At 44.5% G+C, this 12,781-nt stretch overlaps 1 protein-coding gene across 1 annotated transcript in view; it reads right to left on the minus strand.

Moving 5' to 3' along the window:
• The window catches only part of KPNA3 (karyopherin subunit alpha 3), a 98,630-nt gene extending 86,511 nt beyond the window's left edge, over window positions 1-12,119 (minus strand). The window contains exon 1 of the mRNA XM_070380341.1: window positions 11,960-12,119. Within this exon, the coding sequence (XP_070236442.1) occupies window positions 11,960-12,028 (69 nt within the window). The 5' untranslated portion in view covers window positions 12,029-12,119. The remainder of the gene's footprint in view (window positions 1-11,959) is intronic.
• Window positions 12,120-12,781: the final 662 nt, after the last annotated feature.

Consider the following 12,781-nt stretch of genomic DNA (forward strand, 5'->3'; position numbering starts at 1 on the left):
CAGACAGCCATTTTGCTTTTCTGCATTTCTTTTCCACGGGGATGTCTTGATCCCTGTCTCCTCTACAACGTCACGAACCTCCATCCATAGTTCATCGGGTACTCTATCAGATCTAGTCCCTTAAATCTATTTCTCACTTCCACTGTATAAATCATAAGGGATTTGATTTAGGTCATACCTGAATGGTCTAGTAGTTTTCCCTACTTTCTTCAATTTAAGTCTGAATTTGGCAATAAGGAGTTCATTATCTGAGCCACAGTCAGCTCCCAGTCTTGTTTTTGCTGACTGTATAGAGCTTCTCCATCTTTGGCTGCAAAGAATATAATCAATCTGATTTCGGTATTGACCATCTGGTGATATTCACATGCAGAGTCTTCTCTTCTGTTGTTGGAAGGGTGTTTGCTATGACCAGTGCATTCTCTTGGCAAAACTCTATTAGCCTTTGCCCTGCTTCATTCCGTATTCCAAGGCCAAATTTGCCTGTTACTCCAGGTGTTTCTTGACCTCCTACCTTTGCATTCCAGTCCCCTATAATGAAAAGGACATCTTTTTTGGGTGTTAGTTCTAAAAGGAAGTCTTGTAGGTCTTCATAGAACCGTTCAACTTCAGCTTTTTCAGCGTTACTGGTTGGGGCATAGACTTGGATTATTGTGATAGTGAATGGTTTGCCTTGGAAACGAAGAGAGATCATTCTGTCGTTTTTGAGATTGCATCCAAGTACTGCATTTCGGACTCTTTTGCTGACCATGATGGCTACTCTATTTCTTCTAAGGGATTCCTGCCCGTAGTAGTAGATGTAATGGTCATCTGAGTTAAATTCACCCATTCCAGTCCATTTTAGTTCGCTGATTTCTAGAATGTCAACGTTCACTCTTGCCATCTCCTGTTTGACCACTTCCAATTTGCCTTGATTGATGGACCTAACATTCCAGGTTCCTATGCAATATTGCTCTTTACAGCATCGGACCTTGCTTCTATCACCAGTCACATCCACAGCTGGGTACTGTTTTTGCTTTGGCTCCGTCTCTTCATTCTTTCTGGAGTTATTTCTCCACTGATCTCCAGTAGCATATTGGGCACCTACTGACCTGGGGAGTTCCTCTTTCAGTATCCTATCATTTTGCCTTTTCATACTGTTCATGGGGTTCTCAAAGCAAGAATACTGAAGTGGTTTGCCATTCCCTTTTCCAGTGGACCACATTCTGCCAGACCTCTCCACCATGACCCGCCCATCTTGGGCGGCCCCATGGGCATGGCTTAGTTTCACTGAGTTAGACAAGGCTGTGGTCCGTGTTATTAGACTGACTAGTTTTCTTTGATTATGGTTTCAGTGTATCCACCCTCTGATGCCCTCTCACAACACCCACCGTCTTACTTGGGTTTCTCTTACCTTGGACATGGGATATCTTCACGGCTAGATACATGTGACTGGCTAGAGACACATGTATACCATGGTTCAGATATCATGGAACCAAACGCTGTGTGTTCATGTTCCAGTTTCTCCACTAACTGTGTGAACTTGACTTATTCTCACAGCTTCTCCAAGCCTAAATATATGTGCCTTACTCTCTGCCTGATGACCACCACTCCGCTGAAGGTTGGCTGAATGGCCTCACTAAAGTTGCTCCTAGACAGTTGTAGCTTGTGGGAGGGGCCCACTGTGGCCAGTAATTAGGACAGCCTAATAAGCTGAACCATAGGAATTTGATGATACTTGGCAGCTTCAAACTGTAAAAATGGCAATTTCATGTGGTTTGACTAAATATAAGAAAATGGATCTGATTTTCTTCCTTCACCAAATTAAAGCCATTTTTTTTTTAATGGTGGGGAAAAACAGCGGAAAAATAAACGCAATCCAAGAATCCATCAGTGGATAAACGTTGCAAAATGTGGTGTGTCCATATAATGGAATACTAATCAGTCATAAAAAGGAAGGATATTTTGACACATGCTGCAACATGGATCAACCTGAAGACATTATGCCAAGTAAAATAAGCTAGTCACAAAAGGAGAAATGTTATATGATTCTACTTATACGAGGTTCCTAAAACAGTCAAATTCATAAAGACAGAAGAGATGTTGCCAGAGAGTGGAGAGAGGGGAAATTTCAGTTACTGTTTAACGGAGACAGAGTTCCAGTTGAGGAAGATGAAAAGTCCTGGAGATGGACAGTGGGAAAGGTTATACAACAATGTACATGTACCTAATGCCACAGAAGGTACACTAAATTGGTTAACTTTATATTATGTATATATAAACAATAAATTTTATATTTATGTGTATATATATTAATGGTAAATTTTATATTATGTATGAAAAGCACAGTGGGAGATGCCTGTTCTAGATTAAAAGAGACTTAAGAGACATAACCAAATGTGATCAGATCTTGTATAATCATGGCATGGTTCTAACAACCAAATGTTTTTTTTTAAAAATTAAAGGACAACTGGGGAAATTTAAATGTGGATTACATTAGCCATTATCAGGAAATGATTAACTGTGTCAGGGTGATGTGCTATTTATTTAAGAATGCATTATCTTTTAGAGAAGTAGCCAAAGTCTTTGGGAATAAATTATAAATTATCATGTCTGATGTATAAGAAAATTCTACTATGCATGTGTCTTAATCTCTCAATATTTTTTCACATCAGTCGCTCAGTCATGTCTGACTCTTTGCGACCCCAGGGACTGCAGCACGCCAGGCCTCCCTGTCCATCATCAACTCCTGAAGCCTGCTCAAACTCATTTCCATCGCGTCAGTAATGCCATCCAACCATCTCATCCTCCGTCGTCCCCCTCTCCTCCCTCCTTCAATCTTTCCCAGCATCAGGGTCTTTTCCAGTGAGTTGGTTCTTCACATCAGGTGGCCACAGTATTGGAGTTAACCTATCAAATTAAAAGTTTGGGCTTTTGTGGGGAAGTAAGATTGAACGCTTCAGTTAAAAAAAAGAAAACATACTTTAGGAAAATTACAATGAATGTTCTCATTCAGGAGACATTTTAATGTTTATTTTGTTCCAACCAATGCAATGGAGGTACACAGAGGTGAAACAAATAAAACATAATAAAAACATTAAAAAAGTAAAAACAAAAAAAAAATTTTCCAAGCACAGTGAGGGAAGAAAGGTTGCTAACAACCTTGGAGGATGAAGGGAGATTCAGAAAGACCTCTCAGAAGAGATGAGTATTTAGGAGGGGTGGGAATTAGCCAGGCAACAGGAGGCAGGGAAGGAGACTCCAGTCAGCAGGATAGCCCTTAGAATAGAAATAGCAGGGCAAGCAGGGGAGGGCAGGAGTCCAGATTACGCATAAGCAGCTCAGTGCTGCCAGAGCTTAAAGGCGTGGGGCTGGGGGGGTGAGGAACGGACACGGAACCTGGAGAAATAATCAGGTGTCAGGCTCACTGAAAAGCCTCGTGAATTGAAGCAAGAACCCCACTTTGTAAGCAACTTTTAAACTGCTAGATGCGAAGTAACAAGGCTGAAAGTAGGCTGGAGGCAGGGGAATAGAGGCAGGGCCCAAATCCTGAGACAGCAGAGAATCAAGCTACATGACTGGCATCTGACTGAACGTAGAAGATGAGGAAGGAGTCCAGGAAAGCTCTCAAATTTCAAGTTCAGGTCACGGTGAGAGTGATGATGCCATAAACAGAAAAAAGAAAAAAGCAAAGGCTTTAAACACTTTGAGCTTAAGAAGCTGATGTGATGCTCATATGATTAATTTCCAGTAGATTATTAAAACAGATTTAAACTCCCCACAATGAAATGGTGGTTAAAACTAAGGCAACTTCTGATGTGGACAAGAAAAAGTCCATAGAGAAGTGAGTTATGGACAGAACTTCAAGACACGCATATACTCTGAGTAGAAAGAAGAGTTGGCAAAGATGACCCGAAAAGAATAATCAATGAGGCAGAAGGACCAGGAGAGGTTATATGTCCAGAGAGTGAATTCAAGAAAAGATAATTATAGTGTATTATAGTGTATCTGCTATAGGACATATAGAGTTCTGAAAAACTTCATGTTCTGCAAAATTAGGAAGAAAGAGGGAAATACACCAAGACAGTTAGAACAATAAGCACCTTTAAGACAGAACACACATTTCATGGGAGCCAACAGGCATACTCCTGGGCTTGCTATGTTCAACTGTTTCTGTACTTCAACTACTTGTGTTCAACTCCTGTTATTTGGGAGGGCTAAACTGTTCATGTGCTGGTAAAAATCAAGTATTAGCCTACATGAATTTTGCATGAACTAACATCATTCCTCTTTAACATTCAAATATGAACTAGTTTACATTACAGAAATATATTATAGTAGAACAGACTGTCAATGGAGGGTCAGACAACAGTATTAATGCCATAAAGTCAATAATAAAAGAAATTATTAATATCTTAGACTGTACTTTTCACTCCCAACTATATTATCTAATCTTTCTTAAAGAGTGCTTATTAAATAAATTGTCCGTGCTAGTCAATAAATGACCAGTCATAACCCAAGGTCCCTAGACTCAGTGGGCTTCTTGACAGACACCACTTTAACAGCTGTTATACACACAAGAGAATTTGTTGTACGTCACAGCAGTCTATACTAAAGACGTAAAGGAAAACTCAGAGAAAAGCACTAGAGGGAAGGAAAAAAATAGAGAATAATAGTACTAAGTATATTACTGGTCAAGAAAGACCCTGTGGAGAATTGCTGAAGGGTTTTTTTGGAACTATAATAATATCTGGAGGAACTGCAATCTTGGTGTATCACAGTATGGAGGAGTCTGAGTGAAGAAAGAGTTTGTCAGAGTGAGCCCCACTAAACAGACAGCAAAATCAAGTATACAGCAATGTATACAAATGTACAAAATGTATAGGAAGTATAAGAAGTGGTAGGTAAGGCAGAAAAGGCAAGATTTTTTGTAAAATTAAGTGTAGCATACTAAGGACTTTAAATTTTATCCTGAATGCAATGGGATGAATTGCCAGAAAAGTGCTACAGAAAGACTTCAGAAAGATCAATCCATAAGCTACACCGGGGAGGAAGACCCAGGGGAACCTGGGCACTGCCACAGCTGTGTAGGTGACGACGACAGCGGCCGACACTAGGGCAGAGTATTAAGACTGAAAACAAAGACAAAAATATGAGGGCTCGTCAGACGACTAACAGATAAGTGAAGGCAAGGAAGAAGGGAATCAAAGTTGAGGATAAGGATTTTAAGCTTGAACAGTTAGGCAGGTATGTCTCTTGCCAATAGAGGTTTCAAAGAAAGAAACAAGTTTATTAGTGCTAGTTAAATTTGAGGATAAGAAAATATTTATTTAGCCCTAATATTAAAAACTGAAGCCAAGGAAGGAGGGTCAAGAAGGAAAGGATACATGTATATTTATAGCTGATTAACACTGTTGTGTGACAGAAACCAACGCAACATTGTAAAGCAATTATTCTCCGATTAAATAAACAAACTATCAAACTCTAGAGGAAACATATGCAGTACGCTCCTTGATATAAACCACAGCAAGATTCTGTATAACCTTGATATAAACCACAGCAAGATTCTGTATAACCCACCTCCTAGAATAATGGAAATAAAAACAAAAATAAACAAATAGGACCTAGTTAAACTTAAAAGCTTTTGCACAGCAAAGGAACTAAACAAGGTGAAAAGACAACCCTCAAAACGGGAGAAAACAGCAGCAAATGAAACAACTAACAAAGGATTAATTTCTAAAAGGTATAAGCAGCTTATGCAGCTCAATACCAGAAAAACAAACAACCCAATTAAAAAGTGGGTAGAAGACCTAAACAGACATTTCTCCAAAGAAGACATACAGATGGCTAAGAAACACATGAAAAGATGCTCCACATCACTCATTATTAAAGAAATATAAATCAAAACTATCATGTGGTATCACCTCACACCAATCAGAATGGCCATCATCAAAAAATCTACAAACAATAAATGCTGGAGACGGTGTGGAGGAAAGGGAACCCTCTTGCACTGTTGGTGGGAATGTAAATTGATACAGCGACTATGGAGAACAGTATGGGGATTCCTGAAAAAAAAAAAAAAACAGGAATAAAACTACCATAAGACCTAACAATCCCACTACTGGTATATTCCCTGAGGAAACCATAACTGAAAAAGACACATGTACCCCAATGTTCACTGCAGTACTATTTACAATAGCTAGGACATGGAAGCAGCCTAGGTTGATGTCCATCAACAAATAAATGGATAAAGAAGTTGTGGTACATATATACAATGGACTATTGCTCAGCCATAAAAAGGAACACATTTGAGTAAATTCTATTGAGGCGGCTGAACCTACAGCCTATTATACAGAGTGAAATCAGAAAGAGAAAAACAAATATCACAGATACATATATGTGGGATCTAGAAAGATGGTACTGATGAACCTATCTGCAGGGCAGCCACGGAGACGCAGACACAGAGACAGATTTGTGGACCCAATGTGGGAAGGAGAGGGGGGACAAACCAACAGCAGCATTGAAATATATACGTTATGAGACGTAAAACAGATAGCAGGAAGGAATTTGCTGTATGATGCAGGGAGCTCAAACCTGGTGCTCTGTGACAACTTAGAAGGATGGGATGGGGTGAGAGGCAGGTTCAAGAGGGAAGGGACACATGTATGCCTATGGCTGATTCATGGTGATGTATGGCAGAAACCAATACAACATTTTAGAGTGATTATCCTCCAATTAAAAAATTATTTTAAAATAAACAAAAGAAACAGAAGCCTAAAGTTTAAGTGGTAAGGCCAAGAACATGAGTTACTATTTTCAGTGAAACCAACAAACTAGCTTCTTACTATAGGCAAACTTTGCAAGAGTTAAAAAAAATAAAAGGTAAATAAATCAAAATGATACATTGAATGTCAAAAAAATTTATTAGCAAGGTTTTAAAATAATGAAAAGGACTTCCTTGATAGATCAGCTGGTAAATATCTGCTGCAATGCAGGAGAACCTGGTTTGATTCCCGGGTCAGGAAGATCCCCTGGAGAAGGGATAGGCTACCCACTCCAGTATTCTCGGGCTTCCTTTGTGGCTCTGGTAAAGCTGGAGCTGGTAAAGACTCAGCCTGCAATGTGGGAGGCCTGGGTTTGATCCCTGGGTTGGGAAGAACAGGGATTTCTCTGGTATAGTTAAGATTTCCTAATTATTTTCCCCATTTATTAACCTTCAGATGTGCATCATACAAGTCATGTCTTAGGTTCTACTCAGTGAAGAGACAGTAAAGCACGGTAAGCAAGAGTTATGGCTTTAGTGTCACATGGCTTCATTATAAGTTTAGGTTCTGCCTGAAGCGCAGTGGTCCCTGGATTGGGACTGTCCCCGGAGAAGAAAATGGCAAGCCACTCCGGTATTCCTGCCTGGAAAAGCCCATGGACAGAGTAGCCTGGTGGGCTACAGTCCATGGGGTCACAAAGAGTTGCACACAGTCACATAAACCATCCAAGGCCCTGGGGCTAACTACTTGAGAACTGTTAAGCCTCAAGCTTCCTTGGATAATAATACATACATACTTCATAAGACTAAATAATGCATATAAAGAATTGATACTTGGTACAGGTACTCCTTGGAAAGAAAGTTATGACCAACCTAGATAGCATATTCAAAAGCAGAGACATTACTTTGCCAACAAAGGTCCGTTTAGTCAAGGCTATGGTTTTTCCTATGGTCACGTATGGATGTGAGAGTTGGACTGTGAAGAAAGCTGAGTGCCGAAGAATTGATGCTTTTGAACTGTGGTGTTGGAGAAGACTCTTGAGAGTCCCTTGGACTGCAAGGAGATCCAATCAGTCCATTCTGAAGGAGATCAGCCCTGGGTGTTCTTTGGAAGGAATGATGCTAAAGCTGAAACTCCAGTACTTTGGCCACCTCAGGCGAAGAGTTGACTCATTGGAAAAGACTCTGATGCTGGGAGGGATTGGGGGCAGGAGGAGAAGGGGACGACAGAGGATGAGATGGCTGGATGGCATCACCGACTCGATGGACGTGAGTCTGGGTGAACTCCGGGAGTTGGTGATGGACAGGGAGGCCTGTTGTGCTGCGATTCATGGGGGTGCAAAGAGTCGGACACGACTGAGCAACTGAACTGAACTGAACAGGTACACTGTAAGCATTCAATAAATGTTAAGAATTTTTAAATAATCATTCGTTTCTGTCACAGATTAAAATATCACATCCTTGAAGTGAACATTTGACCCAGGTGGCAATTACCTGCAAGTCTGATTTATAAGTATTCACTAAATGGAATTCATTATGTATTTCCTAGTTTTAGATACAAAATCCATTCCCCCCACTCAAGCCTTGAACTGCTGACCTTCCCTCCCCGACTTCCATCTATAAAGCTCAGGATAACCTTTATCTCCTCTCTCTCCACCGAGCTTTACAAAGAAGAGAAAGGAAGGGGAGGAGGTTCAAATCTTCATTCCATGTTAGGACCATCCCCGATCTTAATTTTTTGGCAAATTCCTCCATACATATGGGTAACAGTACCTTTCCTCCAAAATTTATTCTAGTTATCTCTGCCCTTTTTCCAGGCTGTTATCATGTTACACCTCCTAACCCTACTCTGAAATTTCTTCAGATTTCCTTATCAAGAAGTTTCGTATCAACAACTTTTTGCCACAAAAATATTCTCAAACCACTACTGCTACTTCTAAGTCGCTTCAGTCGTGTCCGACTCTGTGCAACCCCATAGACAGCAGCCCACCAGGCTCCCCCATCCCTGGGATTCTCCAGGCAAGAACACTGGAGTGGGTTGCCATTTCCTTCTCCAATGCGTCAAAGTGAAAAGTGAAAGGGAAGTCGCTCAGTCATGTCCGACTCTTAGCGACCTCATGGACTGCAGCCTACCAGGCTCCTCCGTCCATGGGATTTTCCAGGCAAGAGTACTGAAGTGGGGTGCCATTGCCTGCTCCGACAGGCAACCTTAAAGTCCCATCTCTTCCCTCCTTCATCTAACTTTTCTTTTTTTCACCCAGATCTTTATTCACTAATTCCTTGTGTGTCCAGTGCAAGTTTAGCACATCCGTTCTATAAAATTTCCCAATCTTTCGTCTATGAAGCCATTCCCAATTGAATGACTATGAAACTGCGTTCTTCAACCTCCTCCCTAGTCACAATTCCCTGGCATAACTCCACACTTTTTTTTTTTTTTTTAAAGAAAATATGTGTTTTATTCTTGCACCTAGCATCTTAACTTGTGTATTGGCTGGCTATATAATCTATAATGTTTTATCTTTTATCTATTCTGTAGGAGAAAAGATAGGAATGATTAATAGCTCATCAAAGTATATTTCACTGTTTTTTAAACAGACTGATAATCACTACTATTTAGTCACAGAGCTAAGTTGCAACCTAAGTTTCTAGGGTAATAGTTTCTAAAAAGGATAAGACTAAACTAGATAAGGTGTCTAGTGTCAGTTGTACCAAATTCCACAATAAAGGCACTTGAGCAGATCTGACCCCAGATCACCCTTTAGTCACATTTCTAGCATCCCTCTCTCTTAGCAGTCCAGCTACAATGGTAACTGAAGAGCCCTACATTCTTGGGACTCTTCAGTTACTGCTCCCTGACGTCTGAAACGCCCCTTCCTTGCCCTCTCCCTCTCCCAGGCCAACTTTCTTGCATCCTTCAGGATCTACTCACTCCCATCCATCCACTAGGAATCAACAGAACATCTCCCTTGACTGCTCAGCTCCAAGTCAGGATCTTCTCACGCGTTCTCAGCATACACTTACTGATGTTACTGCACTGTAGTGATCGGTTTACTTCCCTGCACTCCTGCTGAACTGTCAAAGTAAACTCCTTGAGGTACAGACTAAGCAACCTTATATACCCAACAGACAATGAATGAACGCTCATACCCACTCCATGACCTTGTGCAGCCTGCACAAGCAGTCTTGAGCTTCGTCATCTTAAGTACTTTCCTTCTGTGAAGTGGGGATAATGCTACACCTTGCTCACAAAGTTGTCCTAAGAACTAAAAGCGGTTATCAATGAAGCTCTTAGTAAAGTGCCTGCCATGTGGAACTACCCTTTCAATGTCTGCTACTTCATGCCTTAGCTTCCTTCCTGTATCCTGGGAATCGTAATGCTGTGATCAATACTTTCAGGCTGGAAGGCTTAGTTAGCAACCAGGCATCTTTTTCACGCATTGAGAAGTTAGTGGTCACAGTCTGATCATCAGCAGCCATTTACCGTGCCTGTTATGTGCAGGAGTCCTTTCTAGGTTATCACTGAGTTCCCAGAACGCAACAGAGGCAAAAAAAAAAAAAAAAAAAGACAAAACCTGCACCAACACCCAAAAGCGGAAAGATTGTTAATTACTTCGATACAAACAATACCAAACAATACCGGAATGTTTCAAACTACATTAAGCTTTGCTCTATAACTGGTGTAAGCTTCAAGAACAAATACTGATGGGAAAAGTTCAAAATTAACTCCTATCATCAAGTGGACCAAAAATCAGAAGCAGTCCCCAAATTTCTTGTTGCTATTCCTAACTTTCACTTTTGCTTAAAAGTATTTCTCATAAAAGAAGCTTAATCATGACCACGACAGACATAGATGACCTTTATTTGTCTCAGTCAAATGGGAATTCCACGGTATTTCCTAATTAGTATTTAATTTGACAGCTCCGAAAAATAGCCTGAGTTTTCTGTTTTTCTACAAAACAGAACGTTGAATGGCGTATCCCCACCACCACCACCTTCTCTCTTTAAGACAGGATAAAATGCACACTTTCTTAAGTCACTCTGGCCTCTGAGCAAGAATGACAAAACTGCAAATTGTGTCACCTGGTATTAGAAAAGGAGGCTGTGGACCTGAAACACCTTCCCCCTAGCAAATCCAGAGGTCAGAGTCCCAGGGAAGTTTGTGCACCACACTACACAGCGTTCAGTAGCTGCAGAGAGACCTCTAGCGCTGCCTGCAGAAGCCGAGTTTGCAAACAGTACCTGCTAATGTCACCTTAATGAGACAATGGCAACATGCTGAGTAGCAACGAACTGAGTGACCGCGATGAATGTTTACAGTTTTGCAACCACTTGGACATTCTACCAGCTTACAGCAAGAGGCCCTCCAAGCCTCTTTATTTCAGTACAACGTATCAAAGGAATGATCCTTCTATGCACACCCCCTCCGCTACAAGAAAAGGCTAAGAAAACAGGTCCTGGGATCGGAGGTCGGAACAACGTCTCTTCCAAAGCCCTCCACACAATAGACGGGAAACTATTGTCCACCTTCGGCATGCTCCAAATGCCAGCGGTTAACGAGAGTACGAACTGGAAGAAGCTCAGCACGATTGCTCCGGGGAACCGCACCGGGTTATAAGAAAATGGTCCTGGCGCATCCTACCCTCCCCCACCCGCCACCCTCAAACAAGTCGGTTACCCAGCTGGTCCCCACCCCCCTCTGCGGGCCGCCACCGCCCGCCTGGGCCCGGCTCGCCGAAGGTAGGCGCGGGGACCGGCGGAGCCGAGGCTCCATGTGCGGCAGCGCTGGAGGCTCTGAGGGGGCCGTGCCGGGCGGGAGACTGCACCGCGAGCCGGGCGAGAGCCGCGCCGCCCCCTCAGCGCGGCGTTCGAAAGACCGCGGCCGCAGCATCCCCGGCGCGCGAGGCCCCGGCCCGCAGACCCCGCCTCAGCTCCACACCTCTTCCTCGCCGACAGCAGGCCGCGCCCGCGTGACGGGGCCGAAAACCCCGGCATTTCCCGGTCTCCGCACCGGGCAGCCGCCAGTGGCGGCTGCAGCCCGGCCCGCCTCCCACCGCCCGGCCCCTCGGCCGCAGGGACGGGAGGCGGCGGCCAACTCCGACACACCGCGGGCCGGCGAGAACCAGCCCGGTCGCGCCGGCCCCGCCCCTCCCCGCCGCCTCAGGGCCGGCGCGACCGGGCGGGCGAGCCGGGCGGGCCCCCCCGCCGCGGAAGCACACTCACCTCCACATCTCGGCCCTTATTCTTGAAGCTCTTGATGCGGTGGTTCTCCAAGCCGGGGTTCTCGGCCATGGCTGCGCGCGGCTCTGGCGGCGGCTACTCCTGCGGCTGCGGCGGCGGCGGCGGCGAGTCTTGGCGAGGGAGGGGTAGGTGGGGGAGGGCGGGAGTGGGGAAGGGCGGGGGAGGGGGAGAGGCGAGCACGTTCCGTGACGCCTCCGAGCGCGAGGTGGCAGCAGCGCCGGGGGAAGCTCGGGCCGATGGACGCGAGGGGCGGGGCGGGGCGGGAACGGCGCTGAAGAGAGCCGCGGGCGCCGGAGGGGGCTGGAGTCACGTGACGGCCTCCGGCCTGGATGCTCAGCCAGCTGGACTTGCCTGACGGTTCTCGGGGTGATCTCCCCTCCCACTCTTTCACCCTCCAGAGAGCCCTTCCTACAACCCTTCGGAGCTGCCAGTCCTGTGCCACGAATGGAGCCACACTTGGCGGCTTTTTACTGCCCGTTCAGACGCGAGGCTGCGGCCGGAAACTACAGTTCCCAGCATGCCATTCTTCGGCGGCGGTAATTTTCTAAGCCTGCAAAAGCACCCAGAGAATGCCGGGAACCCTAAGCGCGCGGCTTTCTGCGCGGGGCGCTTGAGAGCCTGGGCGCGGGGCTCCGCCCCCAAGACCGCCTCTGGGCGGGGGCGTGGGAGGAGCTTCCCCGGAGACGGCTCTTGCGCTTATTGGGAGGGAGGGGGCGGGGCTTCGAAGGAGGCTTCCAAGAAAATTAGAAACGGATCCACGGTTCCTCCTTTGCTCCTTTGCTTGTTTGGCCGGGGTCACTTACG

Source organism: Bos mutus, chromosome 12 (assembly GCF_027580195.1).
Source record: "Bos mutus isolate GX-2022 chromosome 12, NWIPB_WYAK_1.1, whole genome shotgun sequence".
NCBI classification, from domain to species: domain Eukaryota; kingdom Metazoa; phylum Chordata; class Mammalia; order Artiodactyla; family Bovidae; genus Bos; species Bos mutus.